The sequence below is a fragment of the Narcine bancroftii genome, chromosome 5 (assembly GCF_036971445.1).
Source record: "Narcine bancroftii isolate sNarBan1 chromosome 5, sNarBan1.hap1, whole genome shotgun sequence".
In the NCBI taxonomy this organism is placed as follows: domain Eukaryota; kingdom Metazoa; phylum Chordata; class Chondrichthyes; order Torpediniformes; family Narcinidae; genus Narcine; species Narcine bancroftii.
In genome coordinates, this window is record NC_091473.1 from 127,179,042 (window position 1) to 127,199,125 (window position 20,084).

Consider the following 20,084-nt stretch of genomic DNA (forward strand, 5'->3'; position numbering starts at 1 on the left):
AATCATGAACTCCATATCAACTACAGTCTCAGCTCAAAGATGGACCCTTCACCGAAGAAGAACAGGGGAGGCAGCAACGACAATTTAGAAGGTCAGAGATTGTGATGGAGAGACATGATTGTCCATGCAGAATGGCAAGGCAGCTGAATGAATGATATGTCTGAATCCTTGAGGGTGCAATGTTTTGCTTCATGTTTGACTGTTACATTTATGTGCTAGAAAATATAACTCTACATTCAAAAATCCTTTCAATCAAATGTCTCCACTATATTTGTTTAACATCATTGTCTTCAAAACTGGTAAAGAGGAACTACTTAACATCGAAATTTGTAGCATCAATACACACAAGTAAAACTGAATAACTTAAACAGCAAATAACAGTTCCATTCATTTTATGTCTTTAATGTAGTGGATCAGGGAATAATAATAACCAAAACGTGACATTGAGCCACATTAGCAGATGCAAGCGCAGATCACTAAAAACTTGATCAAAGGTCATTTTTCAGAATAGAAGAGTCGTAGGAGAGAGCAATAGAGAATAGAACCAGGGGCATCACCTCAAGATTCAGAGTAGATTTAGGATAGAGATACACAACTTGTCCCCAAAAGTAATGAATCTGTATAATTCTCTGTCCAAGGAAACAATAGCGGCTGCTTCATTCAACATATTTAAGATATAGATAGACTTTTGCATGGTAGGGGAATTGATGGTTATTGGGAAAAATCAGGTAGATGGAGTTATCCATGGACAGATCAGCCATGATCTTTTTAAATGGCAAAGCTGGCTCAACAGGTCAGATAGCCTACCTCTGATCCCATTTCCTACGTTCATCGAGTCCCCTGCCCATTTACTTCACCTGTCCACAACTTCTCTACATCCCTCATATAAGACACACAGCCATTGACACTCAGAATACTTGGATATGTTACAATTGATTCAATCCATCCAAAACATTGCTAGAGTCTGTGATCAGCTGGCATTTCAGCATCAAGCCCATCAAGCCATCCAATACGCAGTATTTACAACCCCTGATCCTGAAAAATAACCCATTTACTACTAATCTCTTTATTCTGACTGCTAAATGAATTGTCACTCCATATCAGCATGTTATTCCTAACATTCTGTGCTCTTATTTTACTTATTAATCAATTATTTTACTTATTGATCAATTGTGTGATCCGAATCCTTTTGAAAGTTTGAAAACAGCACAATTACAGGATCATTTTTATATGTGCTGTTAGTTACCTTGTCCATTTCAATCAAACTTGATTTCACTTTCATAAATGTAACCATATAATCATTTACAGCACAGAAACAGGCCAGTTTGATCCTACTAGTCCATGCCGAACATCATCTCCCATCAAGTCCCACTGATCTGCATTTGGCCCATAACCCTCTACACCTCTCCCGTCCATATACCTATCCAGCCTACCCTTGAATATTAACATTGATCTCGCTTCTACCACCACTGCCAGAAGTTCATTCCATACCCCCACGACCCTCTGCATGAAGAAATTCCCCCTTAGGTTTCCCTTAAACTTTTCCCCTTTCACTCACAGTCCATGCCTTCTTGTTTAGATCTCCCCCACTCTCTGTGGAAAAAGCCTATCCACATTGACTCTCTCCGTCCTCCTTATAGTTTTGAATACTTCTATCAAATCACCCCTCAACTTTCTACGCTCCAGGGAATAAAGTTCAAGCTTGCTCAACCGTTCCCTGTAATTCAACCCATGAAATCCCGGCAACATTCTCGTAAACCTCCTCTGCACTCTCTCTATACAGTTTACATCCTTCCTGTAATTTGGTGACCATAACTGCACACAATATTCCAAATTTGGCCTCACCAATTCCTTATACAATTTCAACATAACATCCCAACTCCTGTGTTCTATATTCTGATCTATGAAAGCCAACATACTAAATGCCTTCTTCACCACCCTATCTACATGGGATTCAACTTTCAGAGAATTATGTACCATGACTCCTAAATCCTTTTGTTCCACTGCACTCCTCAATTGTCTACCATTTAACGTATATGTCCTATTTTGATGAGTCCTACCAACATGTAGCACCTCACATTTATCAGTATTAAACTCCATCTGCCATCTTTCAGCCCACTCTTTTAACTGTCCTATAATAACCCTGTAAGCTTTGATACACTTCCTCACTGTCCACAACACTGCCAATCTTTGTATCATCTGCAAATTTACTAATCCAATTTGTCACCCTATCATCTAGATCATTAACATATATGACAAACAGCAGTGGACCCAGTACCGATCCCTGAAGCACTCCACTCGACCAAAATTTCAAAAAATCTTTATTAAACTACTCTACAAGCACATATTTTGTATTGAAGTACTGTATACAGTGGTCCCCGCTCCTGACGGCAGCCCGAAGTCCCCACTCCCTGTTCCCTACGGCAGTCAAAAATTCCCATTCCTCATTGGCAGCCAGAGGTCCCCATTCCCCGACTTACAACAAACCCGAGTTACAATCAATCCTTCGGTCCCCATTATGGCCATAAGTCAGGGACTACCTATTTTGTGTTCATTTCTGGTCACCTCAATACAGGAAGGATGTGGAAGCTATGGAGAGGATGCAGAGGAAATTTACCAGGATGTATACTGGATTGGGAAAAAAATATAACAAGAGGGGACTTAATAGAGGTCTACAAGATTATAGGGTGGAGAGCCAGAACCTGTTTTCCAGGACAGTAATAGCAAACACCAGAGAACATATGTACAAAGTGAAGGGAGGGATGTTTAAGGGAGACTCCAGGGGTATTTTTTTTTTAATACACGAGAGTTTTTGGGTGCATCGAATACATTGCCAGGGTCATAATGGAGGAAGAAAAAATAGGGGAATTTAAGAGACTCTTATTCATGAATAGAAGAAAAAAAGAGGGTTACAGGCTAGGGAAGGTTGAGTACTTTTTTTAAGGAATATATGGGTCTTCATAACATTGAGGGCCAAAGGGTCTGTACTGTGCTATAGTGTTCTATGCTTGTTGTATGAAGAAAGATCAAGTATTATAGGTCCTATATATTGGTGATCTAATTTATGCTGCTAATTACAATATCCAGATTAATTAAACTTTATTTCCTTTTCATAAGTTCATGTTACCTCTCTATTGTTCTATTATTATGTTCAACAAGGCTTGAAAGTGTAAGTACAGCAATGACATTTTCTGTGGTTGTTCTAAAGAACACTTTGAAAAATGTATCATTGAACATTTTTGTCAGTACAGTTGAACGTGGGTCTACCACAAAAATATTGTTTTTATTCACAATCATTCCAGTACCTATGAGCAAACCAAATCTTTAATGGTTGAAAATATCTAAAATCCAGATCCACGTGGCAAATAATTATACAGCAAAGCTCCTGTTATTGGAAATTCAAACAACAAGCAGCCTTAAACAAACAGGAAAAATAATCATGGAAAAATAAATAGGTTAAAAAATATGGACGCTTAAAATTGGCATGCCTCACCTTTACTTCACCAATAACATAACATATGATCAAGTAACAAGCAAATTCACTTGCCAGTATCTACCAACCCCATATGACAAAGAGGTGGACAATCTCGTGAAATGGTGCAAGAGTAATAACCTGAATCTCAATGTGCATAGGATGAAGGACTTCAGGGGGACTAAGAATGATCACTCTCCACTACACATCAACAAATCTGCAATGGTGAGAGTGGAGAGCACCAGGTTACTTCGATTTTACTTAACTAGTGAACTAGCGAGAACAAATGCTTTTACTAGCTTATAACTAGCTTATAACTGATGGTAAGGTCTTACAGTGGTCTTCAGAGGGGCTCAGGGTTTAGGTGGGAAACCAGGGTTTTATATATAGGAAGATGGGGTGGAGCCAGCCATCAATATACCACACCACCTGTGAATCTCAGTTCACTGCATTCAGCCCTTCCTGCAGAATTTAGGGTCTGTGGATGAAGACAGAGAACATTGATTCATAAAAAATATATACAATTATTTACAAATTTAAGTGGTCTGGGGTCCGGAGATCATGGTGGAACATGGGAGGGCCTTGGACTCCTTGGGTCTCCTGCTCCCCTTGTGAAGGAGGAGAGGTGGGCTGGGTCTCCAGCTCTATGGTGGAGGGGGATGTACTTTCCTCCTGAACTGGATTCCCTGAGGCCCTGACTGGGGGTGAGAGAATGAGCTCCGTGGCTCCCAGGGCACTTGAGACAACGGATCCTCTGTTCCGGCAGGTGCCAGGTCCCTGATGGAGATGGTGTCCTCCCTGCCATCCAGGTACTCCACATAGGTGTACGTGGGATTGGCGTGAAGCAGTTTCACCCTTTCCACAGTGGGGTTGATCTTGCTTCTCCTCACGTGCTTCCTGAGAAGGACTGGACCAGGAGAGGTAAGCCGGACTGGGAGTTTAGTTCTTGATGTCAACCTTCATTCAAAATTGAATAGAAACTCATGAGGAGTAGCACTGGTTGTGGTACATAGTAGTGAGCAGATGGAATGGAGCTCCATAGGAAGGACTTCCTGCCAGTGTGAGTCTGGAAGGCCTTTTGACTTCAGTGCTAGTTTGACAGCCTTCCAGACCGTGGCGATCTCCTTTTCAACCTGCCCGTTCCCCTGGGGATTGTAGCTAGTAGTCCTGCTGGACGCGATGCCCCTCACCAGCAAGTACTGACATAGCTCGTCAATCATAAAGGAGGAACCTCATTTGCTATGAATATAGCTGGGATACCCGAACAGGGCGAAAATGGAGTCTAGGGCCATTGTGACTGACGAAGTGGACATATCTGGGCATGGGATGGTGAACGGGAAGTAGGAGTACTCATCAATGATAGAGAGGAAGAAAATGTTCCCATACGTGGAGGAGAGAGGTCTCTTAAAATCGGCACTGAGCTGTTCTAAGGGCCTAAATAACTTGATCAGATGGACCTCTGCGGGGTGGTAGAGATGCGGATTGGTCATTTCCCTGACGTCTTCCATGGAGCAGGGCAGATTGCGCGCTTTGACAAATGAGCCATGTGGGTGACCCCTGGATGACTGAGCTTATTATGTAGAAACTGCAGTTGGCCGGTGTGTGCAGAGGCACAGCTTCCTCTGGATAAGGCATCTGGAGGGATATTAAGGGCTCCTGGCCGATAGGCTATGTCATAATTGTAGGTGGAGAACTCAATCCTCCACCTAGCAATCTTGCCATTCTTGATTTTGCCCCACTTGACATTATTAAACATGAATGCGACAGAGCGCTGGTCAATGAGGAGCGTAAATTTTCTACCAGCCAGTGCCCCATGGCTTCTATAATGGCTTCAGCCTCCTTTTCCACAGATGGGTTCCGGAGCTCATGGCCTTGTGATGTCTGAGAGAAAATGTAACTGGCCTGCCCGCCTGGTTGAAGGTAGTGGCCAGGGCCACATCCAAAGTGTCGCTGTCCACCTGGAAAGGTACATTCTCATCTACCAGGTGCATGGCAGCCTTGGCAATGTGGTTTTGGAGGTAGTTAAAAGCCATTTGGGCTTCGGCCGAGAGGGGGAAAAGAAGAGGCTTTTAAGAGAGGGCGAACATTATCAGCGTATTGAGGGTTCTACTGGGCGTAATATGAGGAAAAACCCTAGGCATCTCCTCAAACCCTTTGCTGTCCTGGGAATAGGGAGCTCAACGTGGGGTGCAACCTATCAGGATCGGGGCCAATGATGTCGTTCTCCACCACGTAGCGAAGGATAACCGGACATCGAGTCCTGAACACACACACACTTGCTGGAGTTATAAGTGAGGTTCAGGGCTTTTGCTGCATGCAGGAAACTCTGGAGGTTGGCGTCATGGTTCTCCAGGATATGGCCACAGATGGTGATGTTATTGAGGTAGGGGAAGGTAGACATCACCCATACTCATCCACCATTCTGTCCAACTGCCTTTGGAAGATAAAAACCCCATTAGTAATACCGAAAAGGACCCTCCGGAATTGATAGAGACGACCGTTAGCCTCAAATGCTGTATATGGACGATCCTTGGAATAGATTGGCAGTTGGTGATAAGCAGCTTTCAGGTCAATGGTTGAATAGACCTGATACTGCACAATATCATTCACCATGTCCGAAATTCGAGGGAGAGGAGTATGCGTCCAGGAGTGTGTACCGACTAATAATTTGGTTATACTCAATTACTAGCCTGGACTTGTTTTCCCCTTTTACCACCACCAGCTCTCTCCACGGGCTGGTGCTAGGTTTGATAATACCTTCATTGAGCAGACGTTGTGTCTCAGACTTGATGAAATCTTGGTCTGCTGTATTGTACCTCCTTCTCTTGGTAGCAATAGGTTTTCAGTCTGGAGACAGATTAAGGAGGAGAGTTGGGGGGGGGTCGATATTCAGTGTGGAGAGGCTGCATATGGGTTCTGATTCTAGAGGCCCTCAGTTCCGAAACATTACGGGAGGAGGGATCCAGAATATTCCAAGGTCATGCTTTTAAGGTGACGCAGGAAGTCCTGACCCAATAACACCAGAGCACACAGTTCATTAATTACAAAATTCCACCCCCCCCCACCAAACGACAAAGATACTCTACCATGTTCTTGAATACAGGTAGAGTGCAAATAAGATGCAAGGAATATACAATAATTGGCAGGATACATCTTTAGGTTGTACTCTTGCACAGTCTGTGAGTCTATGAAGCTTTCAGTAGAGCCTGGGTCAATTAGACATTTAGTGGAATGTCCGCTTACCTTCACAGTCACTATGGAGTTGCTAAGCTGGTGAGGTCTGTCCTTGTCTAGGACCATCGAGGCTAGGACTCCGGAGAATCCGTACTCCTCACTCGAGTGGCTCACACTGTCCTGGGTTGCCCATGTTTAAGATGGCATCGACCTTGTGGCACAGCAAGATGGACACCCTCCTTCCTCTCTGACGATGATGGCGCAGAGTTTGAATTTGAGTTGCGGCAAGATGGCCGCTGAGCCTTTCATCATTGATTCCTCACTGCCACCCTCCATTGGCGTGTAGGACAGCAAGTGGGTTTTGGTGAATTTGAGGCAGACAACCTGGGGCTGGAGTCGGATCCGGGAGTTGTGCAGGCTGCGGGCTACCCCTCGCCCTATGTCATTTCTCGCCACAGCTGGAACACACTGAGTCTTTAGCCAGGCAAAGCGATCAGGGATGCTGGCTCTTGCCATAGAAAAAGCATTCCCTAGCACAGGAGTACTCCTTAGTACAGGAAGCAGCAGCTGCTAGGGCTGGGGCAGTGGGAGCAGCCAGTCCTTGGAAGGGGTCATCTGGGTGAGCGAGCGCACTAGCTTCGAGGTCGTCGTTCTCGAGCTTGGCTGTTCCAATGATTTGGCCAGTTCATTGTGGCTAATCAGGTCCTTCTTACCCGACTCGAGCAGTCACTGCCTCATGTACCTCAAGTGGATACCTGTGACTAGAGTGTCCTGGATCTGTTCTGCCTCACGTAAGCGGCCCGTAGTCACTTCACACCTGCACTTCTTGGCAAGCGTCCACAGATCCAGCAGGTAATCATCGATGGTTTCTCCTGGATGCTGGTGACATAGAGCGAGTCGGTGCCTCACTAGGACCTCATTTTGCGACTTCAGGTACTGAGCCTTCAAAGCCTTGATGGCAGGGTCATATGTAGAGCAGTCCCTGATGACTGCATACCCTTTTGTTCCTACGCTTGAAATGAGTGCGGATCTCCTGAGTTCATCGGTGTGGAAGACGTCTCTGGTTGTGTTCAGGAAGGCCTGGAAGCAGTCTAGCCAGTAGGTGAACCCCTCAGCTGCGTCGGGGGACAGAAGGTCTCTCAGCAGTATACCAGGCTTGAGTAGCACTTCCATCATTTAGGAAGAAAGCTAATAAAATTGTAGCGTGAATAAAAGCTCTCACAACTGGAAGGGGAACAAACGCTTTTATTAGCTTATAACTAAGGATAACATCTTACAGTGGTCTTCAGAGGTGCTCAAGGTTTAGGCAGGAAACCAGGGTTATATATGGGTAGATGGGGGTGGAGCCAGCCATCAGTATAACACACCACCAGTGAATCTCAGTTCACTGCATGTGGACACTCAGCATCTCCTTACTTGTCAGGAAGGCACAACAGCGACTGCACTTCCTGAGAAGACTGAAGTGGGCAAGGCTACCAACCTCCATTATGTGAACTTTCTATAAGAGCTCTGCCAAGAGTGTTTTGGCTACCTGCATCACCATGTGTTATGGCTGCTGCAGAGAAATGCATCAGAGATCAATCCAGAGACCATAAGAGTGGCAGAGAGGATCACTGGAGTCACTCTCCCCTCCATTGGCATGATCTACAGATAGTTGTCTGAATAGGGTGCACAAAATAATTGGACCCCTTCCACCTTGCACACCACATCTTTCAACTGCTCCTGTTGGGGAAGAGTTACAGGGGTATCTGAGCTTGCACTACCAGGCTGAGGAACAGCTTCTTCCCAAGGGAAGACCAAAGGAACTGGTCACGCTAACCATACTCCTCATAATCATGAAGCAATATTTATTTTTTTATTTGAAAAGATGAAATACTTGTCCTGCTTATATATTGTTTGCCTGTATATGTGTTGTGCGTCTCTGCGTGTTTTGCACTGAGGATCATAGAATGTTGTTCTGTCGTGTTGTACTTGTGCAATCAAATAACAATAAACTTGACTTGGCTTGGCAGGCTTGATGGACAAGACAGCGTTCACCTACTCCTATTTCTTGTATTCTTATGACTAAAAGAATCTCTTTAATCTTTTTATTAACTACTTTAAGTTTCAGGAAACAAAAGCTACAAATGATCCCAAAGGTGATTAACTTGTTTGGAGATCTTGCCACCAGATCCCACTTCAGACATTCTCTATTTCTACATGTCATAAACTGCAGAAAATCAAGATGCTCTGAATGTAAGTTTACAATAAAAATTCTGCAACTGTTAGCAGCTTTTTAACGAAAAAAAAACTACAGTGCAGCACAGAAACAGGCCCTTCCGGCCCACAAGCCGATGGCATCTGTTTAACGACAGCCCCAGTACGTTTTGAAGAGTGGGAGGAAACTGGAGCACCATGCAGACACGGGGAGAATGTGCAAACACCTTACGGACAGCGTTGGATTCGAACACCAGTCGCTGTTGCTGTAACGGTATTTTTTTAAAGAAACACTTGGTACCACTCATTGAAAGGCATTTTCATATGCCTGGAATCAGAGGAGAAATTATTATAATTGTTACCAAGTCAAGTGTTTTAGTGCTGCATGGTATTTTGAGGAAGCGAGGATTGTTATTGGTAAATTAGGGAATCTGTAATGTTCTGACCAGAGAATTTCTCAGCTGCAGAAATGGGCAAGCCCATAGCTCAGTTCTTGCTTGTTAGCCTGCATTCCTACTCCTTCCCCCCACCTATTTATTCAGGAGTCTGCCTGATTTTTGCACTTCTCCGGAAGGGCTCAGGCCTGCCTGAAATGTTGACAGCCCTTTACTTCTTGTATATACTGCGGGACCTCAACAATGAAGACGCTGTTTACATCCGGTACCGCACGGATGGCAGTCTCTTCAATCTGAGGCGCCTGCAAGCTCACACCAAGACACAAGAGAAACTTGTCCGTGAACTACTCTTTGTAGACGATGCCGCTTTAGTTGCCCATTCAGAGCCAGCTCTTCAGCGCTTGACGTCCTGTTTTGCGGAAACTGCCAAAATGTTTGGCCTGGAAGTCAGCCTGAAGAAAACGGAGGTCCTCCATCAGCCAGCTCCCCACCATGATTACCAGCCCCCCCACATCTCCATCGGGCACACAAAGCTCAAAACGGTCAACCAGTTTACCTATCTCGGCTGCACCATTTCATCAGATGCAAGGATCGACAACGAGATAGACAACAGACTCGCCAAGGCAAATAGCGCCTTTGGAAGACTACACAAAAGAGTCTGGAAAAACAACCAACTGAAAAACCTCACAAAGATTAGCGTATACAGAGCCGTTGTCATACCCACACTCCTGTTCGGCTCCGAATCATGGGTCCTCTACCGGCATCACCGCAGAGCCCACCTCACTGACAAAAGGCAAAGGAGGAAAAACCCAACACCCAACCCCAACCAACCAATTTTCCCCTGCAACCGCTGCAACCGTGTCTGCCTGTCCCGCATCGGACTTGTCAGCCACAATCGAGCCTGCAGCTGATGTGGACTTTTACCCCCTCCTCCCTCCTTGGCTTCATCCGCGAAGCCAAGCCAAAGAAAGATACTGCGGGACTGCTGACATTTTCCAGTATATTGCAGCTCAATTCATACTCTGCTTCTTCAGTCTCTAGCAGCCTCTGTTGGTGAAAGTATGTACAATTGAAGGGTTCACTCCGTATTTTGCTGTGAGACTTTTGACTGCACATAAAGTTTCCAGCAATATTTAGCCCAGGGCCCTGAAGGGACTGTAATATCAGGTTGGTATTAATAGAGCAATAACTTTTGCAACCTTAAACTTCTGAAAAATAATGTTTTATGCAATGCAAATACACATTTTTCAAACAACACTGGAGAAAGAAGAATTTGCCTCCCGAACACTTCTGGGTGTATTTTATGGATTTTGAGCTGCTGATCCAGAAGAATCACCTTATTTTTTTTTCTTATCACGTACTGCTTTTAAATATAACCTATTTTTACGATTTACTGTCGTGAAGTAAAAATGAACATGAAAACAGTGAAGTGCAACATGTCATTGAAAATTGATTTTCTGTATTCGCACATGGACTTTTTTTCCTGCTGATCTTGGAGCAGTCATTGACGAACGTGGTGAAAGATTTCACCAGGGCATTGTGACCATGGAAAAGCGGTATTAGGGCAACTGGAATCCATCAATGCCGGCCGACAGTTGTTGGACACTGACATGAGATGCACCAGATGCTGAGTGCAAACGAAAATCGGCAGCAAAACATTTTTAGGTCAGTTGAACCAATGCAATGTGTAAGATCATTATGCAATTAAACATACTAAATTCAATAAAAGTTAATTTAATGTTTCTCCAACTTCCTATGTGATACAGGACATCTGAAATTATCTTTGTGTTCAGCTTGAAGCCGTCTATCATAATCACTATTTTTTAAAAATCAGGAAGCAAACCTTTTGAAAACTAATTTATTGTCCACTACAATTATGATTTTTTAAAAGTTATGATAGCTCAAATCCGTACTGTACAGTACTTTGAAATTTGGCTAGGCTAGGCTATATCAGACCCCACACTGCTCCCACTCTCTCCCCATAGCCTGTGTTGGTCCCCACATTGATCCCATTGCCCTGCTCTCTCCCCACAGCCCCGTGTCTGTCTCCATACTGATCCCATGGGCCTTTCTCGACTTACAATTTTTTTGACTTACGATGGGAGAGCCAGAATGTAACCCCATCATAAGTTGAGGACTACCAGTATTTGAAATTTACATGCAATTTTCTTAAATGTAATATCCAATTTTTTTTTGTGGAAAAAGTAACTGACCCTAGGAATGGGCACATGAGAGTGTCTGGTCCAACATTCACATCTAAAATTCGACCAATTCTGAAATTATTTATTCATTTACAGGACCTGCATGAAACTGCCCATCCCAAATTTTCCTTGAACCAAAAGGCTTTTCAAACCATCTCTGAGGATGGGTAAAAGTAAACCATATTATTCTGAGTCCTGAGTATGTACAGGTCATTTGTATCCCTGATATGTTTTTAACAAGCAATCTTGAGTTTTTAAATTCCAGAATATGCTTAGTTCTCTGAATTTAAATTCCTCAGTTGCTTGGATGAGATTTGAACTCATGGTTCCTGATCACTAGACCAATAATGCTATTAGACCAAAAATGCAGCAATTTCCAAACCAAGCAGGATCTTACCTCGAACAATAAGTCTGAAGAAAGCACCTTTCACAAGACTCCCACTGAGTACAGTTGTGCTATAAATACAGGTGTGTGATGGACTAGCATTTTCAATCTCCAAGGGCACAGTTCCATTTTTAATTTCATTAGTGTGAATTGTACTGATGTAGCTCCCTAAGAAAATAAAATATTATAATATGATTCCAGAATCACATGGAGAAAAATGCAAACAGAAGCAACAAGACAGAATGAAAAATACAGGTTTGGGAAGACAGGAACAGGTTGAAAATACGTCTAAAATTCCTGTCACTCTCTTTCTACCACTCTGGTGGTTGAACCAGGAATAATGGCACGCTGTTGATAAGCCATGACAACCAATTTCTCATAATCTTTCTGAAGGTAATTTGTAACCAATGATCTTAAGTTACCCCTCCCGCCACTTACCATGTATTGTATCACAATATTAGATACCGTCAGCCCTCATTATTGCATTCACAACTTTCTTCCCCGCATTATATGCCCTTTGTGTGTTCATTAAACTGAACTCCATTAAACCTTTCAACTTGGCCCTCAGCCTGACCAGGAATCAAAGGGAGAGGCTCATAGTCACTCACCATTACATTTCAACATGACATCCTCGTTTACAGCATTCTCCTTCTGCATTTGGAGGAAAGCAGTTTCACCCCTGTTCACTGTGGTGGTGAGTCTGTTAGGGTAGAAATCAGCTGTAAAGTCAGAACAAAATAACTTTAATACAAAAGCAAAGTGGAAAGTTTACAGAATGACCATTTATTTATCCTCTTCCATATTTCCATATCAAATGTATCAAAATCGGTGAATTATACCTACGCAGCAATTTCAAGTTCCATTTATATACAAATTGATCTCTCTTATTCTCATTAATTCAATTTAATTCAATATCTGCCCAAATCATTAGATTTTCCAAATCAAACATTCTATTAATAAACTTTAATTGTGCTGCATTATAATAATTTTGAAAATTTGGAAGTCGTTGACTTCCCAATTCACATTTCCACGTTAATTTTTTAAAAAGACACTCTTACCATTTTATCTTTCCAGAAAAATTTCCTAACTGTAAAATTCAAATTTTGAGGAACTTTACAATATATTTTTCAGTCTATTCCTTGTAATCTGGGAAAAATATTCATTTTGATGTCGTTAATTCTCCCCTATTAATGTTATTGGTAAATCTTTCCATCGATTTAAATCATTTTTAATTTTATAAAATAAAGGTAAATAATTAAATTTATATTAATGGTTCAAATTTTTATCAACTTTAATACCTAAATATTTAATTTGATCTGATAGGTACAAAGACATTGCTATTGATAGAAGTGAGGAAAATATCAGGCATGGGCTTACCTTCTAATGGACATGAAGAAATTAATAAAAACAGGCTTAGCTCGTGAAGTTATAGAGTCATGGAAACCTAGTGTCAGACATTAGAGAGGTGCCCAACAATGACATACCTACTTATGGATGTCAGTGAGCTACCAAACACTGGAATGTACTGGAGGCCAAGGAATTACTAAACATTGTCACACATTATGATGAAAGTTATGGAGATGACTGCTGCACCCAATGTTAGAGGTTACAGAATTACCAAACACTGGCATATCTAGTAATGGAGGTATGGAGTTCTTCAACACTCGTGCATCTATTAATAGAATTAAGGAAGTTTGCTAGTAGTATTTCAAACGCAGAAATGCAGGAGAAACTTAGCAGGTTTCACAGTGTCCATATAAAGACACTGCAAAATCTGCCAAGTTCCTCCAGCATTTCTGTTTTCACCTCAGTCACAGCATCTGCAGACTCTTGTGTTCCACCCTTGCTCGTAGTTTGGCGGTAAAACACAGGATTCTGTTAACACTGTTGGTTAAGTGAAAAAACACACAAATGCTGGAGAATCTCAGCAGGTCAAACAGTGCCTTTATGTAGCAATGGTAAAGATACATCACCAACGTTTCGGGCTTGAGTCCTTCATTAAGGTACGAGGGAACATGAGGGATGTCCGAACAAAAGGGGGAAGGGGGGCAGGAAATTATAGGTTGGGGGGGGCGGAGGACCACAGGACAGGGGTGGAGAAGTCTAGGTAGGTGGAGAGAGAAAGGAAGTAGGAACTGGAATAACTAGTGTGTGGGGGGGGGGGGGGGGGAAAGGCAAGGTGATTAGTGGACTGCAGTTCATGGCCTGGGTTGGAGGGTCCCCAGAGAAGAAAAATGAGGTGCTGTTCCTCCAGTCTGCAGGTAGTCAGGGTGGGATAGTGTGGAAGACCATGGACAGGCTTGAGAGTGTGATCCAGAATTGAAATGGTTGGCGAAAGGGAGGTCGCTTTTGTTGAGGACAAAGAGGAGTTGCTGTGTGAAGCGATCTTCTAATCTGTAACGGGTCTCTTCGATGTAGAGAAGGCCACAGAGGTTGCTCCACCGGATGCAGTAAATGAGTTCTTTGGAGGTAAAGGTGAAGTGTTGCTTCATCTGAAAGGTCTGTTTTGGGACCTCGGACCATGGTGAGGGAGGCGTGGGGGCAGGTATTACAACTCCTATGTCCACAGTGGAAGGTGCCTGGGGGGGGGGGCGATGGGTGGGGAGGGAAGAGTATACAAGGGAGTCATGGAGGGAGGCTGAGAGGAGAGGAGTTAAGTGATTTGCGAAAGATATTTCATGATGGAAATTTATCTTTTGTCCTTTGTTTACTTGTGAAATTTGGTTCAAATAAATGTTCATCAAGATAAGAGAAGAATACTGCAAGTTTGATCTGGTGGTGCAGAATTTAGTGCTACCAGCTCACATCGCTGGTGATAAGTGATCAATACTGCTCTCTGTATGGACTTTGCATGTTCTTCCCAGTGATTGCATAGGATCCTGGTGGATGTTCAGGTTGCCTGCTACACCCCAAAGTTGCGCTAGTGGGCTGAATGGCCACCGTGTGGATGAGTGCCAGCAAAAACAACAAGAAGTTCTTTTGGTGGATTTGAGGAAAAATTAGATGCATGATTGCATGGAGTAAGGAAATAAGATGGAACTGATGGGACTGTCCTGCTGGGAGCTGGCAAGCACCAGGATGTGAAAGGATTTTACTAAAAACGATAAGGGTAAGTCTCTCTCCCCTCCCCCTTCATAAGATGCATTTAGAATCTACAGGGTATAATTTGGGCAGACTCAATAGCAACATTCAAAAGAGATCAGCATTAAGATCTGAAAAGTGGAGGGGGCAAGGAAGCAGAATTAATTGGATTTCTCTTACAAAGAGCTGGTATGATATTGATTGGCCAAATGGTTTCTTTTCCTGATGTAATCATTCTGTGATTCTGAAATGCCATTATTAGAGAATAATATATTGGTCAATGCAAAGGACATTTACTAGTCTGATATTTCACTGGGATGGTTCAACTATTTATTCAGCGAAACTCTCTAGGATCATCAAAATATTGTGGGGGTAACTGGTCTTGGGGAGATGTCTTTAACTCATTGTTTTCGTCTTTACCATGTGCGCATGGCATGAATGCTAAATAAAGGTGACTTGATTTGACTTGACTTGAAAAGTAGCAACTTACGATTTAAAGATACTGAACTCTAATTGCTGCAATGGAACTGAATTTCACACAGGATGCATGGAGCTATCAACATAAAATAATATCTATTCAGCTGTCATTCATACAAATCTCTCCCCTGCTGAGTTGAGTTTAGGCTGTGATTTTCGTGAGTGAAGTTAGTTTACAACCCATTCTGTTCCTTGGCTGAAATTTATGGCTGTGCTCCAAGACCAATAGAACATAGAACAGTTACAGACAGATTAATCCATGGCTGATAGCACTTAACAAGCTGGGTCACACAGTGGGACAGCTCGTAGAGCCAGTGCATCATGGCACCAGAGACCTGGGTTCAATACTGATCTTGGGATCTGTCTGTGTGGAATTTGCATGCTCTCCCTGTGACTGCGTTGGCTTCCTGGGAGATGCTCCGCTTTCCTGCCATATCCCAATGACATAGGGGTTGGTGGTTAATGGGCCAGCAAATTGCCCTTAGGTGAGTGGTAAAATCTGGTGGGACAATGAGATTGTGGGTAGAATAAAAAATGGAATGAATGTAGAATTAGAGTAACTGGGTTCTTGATGATCAACACAGTCTTGGTGAACCTGTCTCCATGCTGTATCTCTAAATGAATCCGACTATATAGTTACATCAGCATGTTATGTTACAAGAATACAACATAGTACATTTGCTCAAGCAATCTGATTAAAATGACCTTTTGGCTTTGTTACACCAGTAATTGCAACAGTTACCTGCTTTGCTGTTAATAATAGTCACAACATAAGTTTTCTCCATCTGTTGCTTTCCTTCACAGTAGTAGATACCCAACTGCTCCCAGTCCTTACAGGAGCCTATCCCTTGTATTCCATTGTACTTTTCCGGGTCTCTTACATAATTGAACGTATTTTTTGTCACTTTAATTATTGAACTGTCCTTTTCCATTTTGAGTTCCACTCCATCCAAACGGCGCTCACCGGACACACAGGAGAGAGGAAACTCGTTCTCAGAATTAAGGTTAGTGATTAGATAGATGTCCAAAACTGCTTCTGAATGAAGTAAAAACAAAGAATAAAGCAGAGGATATTAGAATCTAAAAATTTACAACAAAAATCCCTTGAAGTTGGCGTAATTCCTGATAAAATATAAATTGAAACTTTACAGGCAAGCACTTTTCTAAATATTACAGTAAAACGCATTATCTTGAATTCTAACCCAAACCAACAACCTCAAGCAGCCAACAAAAAAACCTCCAGAAAATAAATAATCATAAAAAAATAAATAAAAATGAAATAAAGTTTAAACTTGTGAAAGTTAATATTCTCTGAAGAAACACATAAAACTTGGTGAACACAGTAGCAAATATTCAGCCAGTAGAGTGCCTTGGCCATGCTTTTGCTCGTAGCAGCTGTTTGAATAAAGTTGTGTGAAGCAGCAATGGTGAAGAGATGGTTGATGCTGCTCACCATTGCAGTGACTCTCTTAACGTGTCTCCTTCTCTCTGCTTTGTAAGAGTCATCCCAGCCGGAAGCTTTATCTGTAAACTTGGGGGAGGGAGGGTTAATTATCTAAATTGTTAATATTCATCTAGCAGGCAGCTGTTTCGAGGATGCAGTTAAATGTTTTCAAACAACGTGACTGAAAATAAAGTAAAATGCTTTAAGATTTATATATTCATGCAAGTGAGATTTTTTCAGTGTAAGTAGTCGAGTATTATTGACTTAAACTGTTTATTCTTTTTTTAATATTTTATTTAATATAAAACCACTTCATAAACATATCACAATATTTCAATCTTAATCCAAATACATGTGGTATTTTATATATAAAAATAAAGTAAAAAAAAAGAAAGGAAAACCTCCTTCAAATCCCCCAACCCCAAACCCCCTACAAACTAAAAAAAAGGACAAAGAAAACACAAAACGTGCACTTCACTCTTCAATACTTTTAAATATATATTTTCATAGAGAGCCATAAGAAAAACAGAATGTCCGGGATTCATTTAAATTTTATATGAACAGTTTGAAAATATGGACTCCATATTTCACAAAAAGTATATTTAAATCTTAAATTGTAAGTAATTTTCTCAAGTGCAATACAACTCCGAACTTCTGTATGCCATCTATCCATTCCCAAATCAATATCTGACTTCCAAATTATAGCAATACATTTTCTAGCTACTGCCAAAGCAATTTGAATAAATTTTCCTTGATACATATTCAATTTTAATTTAAGTTTAATTCCTCCAACATCTCCCAGTGAAAATAACATTGGATCATTTAGGAATCTTATTCCAGTTATTCGTTCTAATAAGGTTATTCCTTCCAACAAGCCAAGAAAGTTTAATTATGGAACACTGCCAAGAGAAATGGAAAAAAAGTTCCTACTTCTTGTCCACATCTGAAATATAAATCTGAATAAATATAATTCATATTATGTAACCTTTGTGGTGTTAAAATTGCATTGAATTAACTAATATCTCACATTTATTGTACTTTCCACACTCTCTCTACATATCTAAATCCATTTACATTCATCTATTTACTTATTTAAATCTACGTCCCATTTATGTCTCAATTTATGAACTCCTTCTTTTCAAGCCTTCTTTTTGAATGATTTATATAAATCTCTTTGCAATCCTATTACTTAATAAAAATAATAATTCTACTTCTGTTTCTTAACTTGAAGAAAACAAAATTTTGTATTTTCCAATGTCTTAATTTTTTTTTCTTTCATTCTCTTAAAAGTAATAAATTTCCTGGCTTCAAAACAATCTTTAATTTTCCTAATACCATAATTTTGCCAGATGTTTAGAAATTTATTTTCCTTAGAAAATTGAATAAATTTATTTTGAAATAAAGGTGTTCTTTGAGGCATTTAATCTTTTCCCCCAGTCTCCTTATCAATTATATTCCAAAGTTCAGCATGGGTGTTGATTTGCTGTTAACAATCTTGCATTCCTTTAATAAATAAAATGTTTACCCTTTTAAGATATATTTTAATAAAATGTGAATCTGTTTCTTCTCTTTTATCAAGTTCACCCATACTGTAACTTTATTCAACTCATATATTACATTAATAAATCTCAACTATGCTGCTTTATAATAATTCATAAAATTGGGGAGCTATAAACCTCAAATTGTATCTCCATGTCAATTTCTCCAAAGAAACCCTAGCCATTTTTTCATTTCCATAATTGGAATAAATATTGAATTCGAGGAAACACATTAATCTTAATACAATTTATACTACTCATCAAAGTAATAGGTAGCATATTTCACTTTTCTAAGTCTTTAATAAAAAAAAATAATTTATTTAAATATTTTTGTCAAATCTGATTGCACATGAATACCTTAATATTTTATTCCATGATCTGGCCATCTAGATTCAATTAATTCCTTACATTTCTGACAATCTCCATTAACTAAAGACACAATTTCACTCTTCTCCCAATTTATCTTATATCCCAATACATTTCCATATTCTTTTATTCTAATTTTAAGTTGTTGCGAAGAATTTAAATGATCTGTTAAATAAATCAAAACATCGTCTGCAAATAAATTTATTTTATTCTTGCCTCACTTTAATATCCACAATCTTTGAATCTCATTTTATTAATTTAGCTAACGATTCTATTGCTAAAACAAATAAAGTTGATAACAATGGGCAGCCTTGACTACTTGATCTCATTAATTCAAAAGATGTTGAAATCTGTCCATTTGTCACTACTTTGGCAATAGGCTTTTATATACATCATTTTAACCCAGTCTATAAACTATGAATTAAATTTACATTTCTCTAAAACATTAAAGAGGAAATTCCATTCTAATCTGTCAAATGCCTTTTCAGCACACTCGGGTCTCTCATTTTTTTGAACCAAATGTATCAAACTAAGAAGCCTCATTACATTATCTGCAGATTTATGACCCGTAACAAATCCAGTTTGATCCTTATGATTTAATTTTGGAAAATATCTTGCCAATCTATTTGCTAATATTCTAGCTAATCTTTTATAATCAACATTTAATAATGAAAATGGTCGATATGACACTGGTTTCATTGGAGCTCTATCTTTTTTCAGAATAAATGGAGGTATTAAAAGAGCTTTAAATTTCATAAAATTTTACAGGAAATCTATCTTCTTCTGGCAATTTATTATTTTGCATTGAAATGATTACCTCACTAATTTCCGTTGCCATAAATTCAACATTAAATCTTTCTGTTCCCCATCATTTAAACTAGGTAAAGGAATTTGACATAACAATTTGTCAATCGTATTTTCATCATGTACTGATTCCAAATGATAGAACTCAGAATAAAATTCCCGAAATGCATCATTTATTTCTTGTTGTTTATATGTAAAAGTCCACAAGGATTTTTTAAACTACATTAATTACTCTAGATGTCTGTTCCACTTTCAATTGCAAACTGTTTATTCTTAATGCAGTTGTATTTGTTAGACATTGTACAACAGCCTCATGACGGGCTTCAGCCAAACTCTTGCATTTTAAATGAGATGTGAAGTGTATTGCAAGTATTGTGAAGTGAGCTACACTCTAAACCCTCACAATCTATCTCTTTTAAAAACATATTTATATACATAGTACAAAATATAATATAACCCATCACAAATATATCAGGATTTTCAGGGGGTGGGGAGAGGTGGAGGAGGGTGCTGACCACTGCTGATTCGTGTGTGTATCTGTGACTTCGGTC

At 40.5% G+C, this 20,084-nt stretch overlaps 1 protein-coding gene across 2 annotated transcripts in view; it reads right to left on the bottom strand.

Annotated features, from left to right (window-relative positions):
* tie1 (tyrosine kinase with immunoglobulin-like and EGF-like domains 1) overlaps positions 1-20,084 on the bottom strand; it is a 155,888-nt gene that overhangs the window by 103,486 nt on the left and 32,318 nt on the right. Inside the window, exons 2-4 of one of the 2 annotated variants that reach the window (XM_069939016.1) lie at positions 16,124-16,417; positions 12,432-12,542; positions 11,836-11,991 (exon numbers count right to left, since the gene is read on the bottom strand). In XM_069939016.1, coding sequence (XP_069795117.1) covers positions 11,836-11,991; positions 12,432-12,542; positions 16,124-16,417 — 561 coding nt within the window. Of the gene's footprint in view, positions 1-11,835; positions 11,992-12,431; positions 12,543-16,123; positions 16,418-20,084 lie in introns of those variants that run through there. The other variant, XM_069939017.1, reaches the window with a different exon arrangement.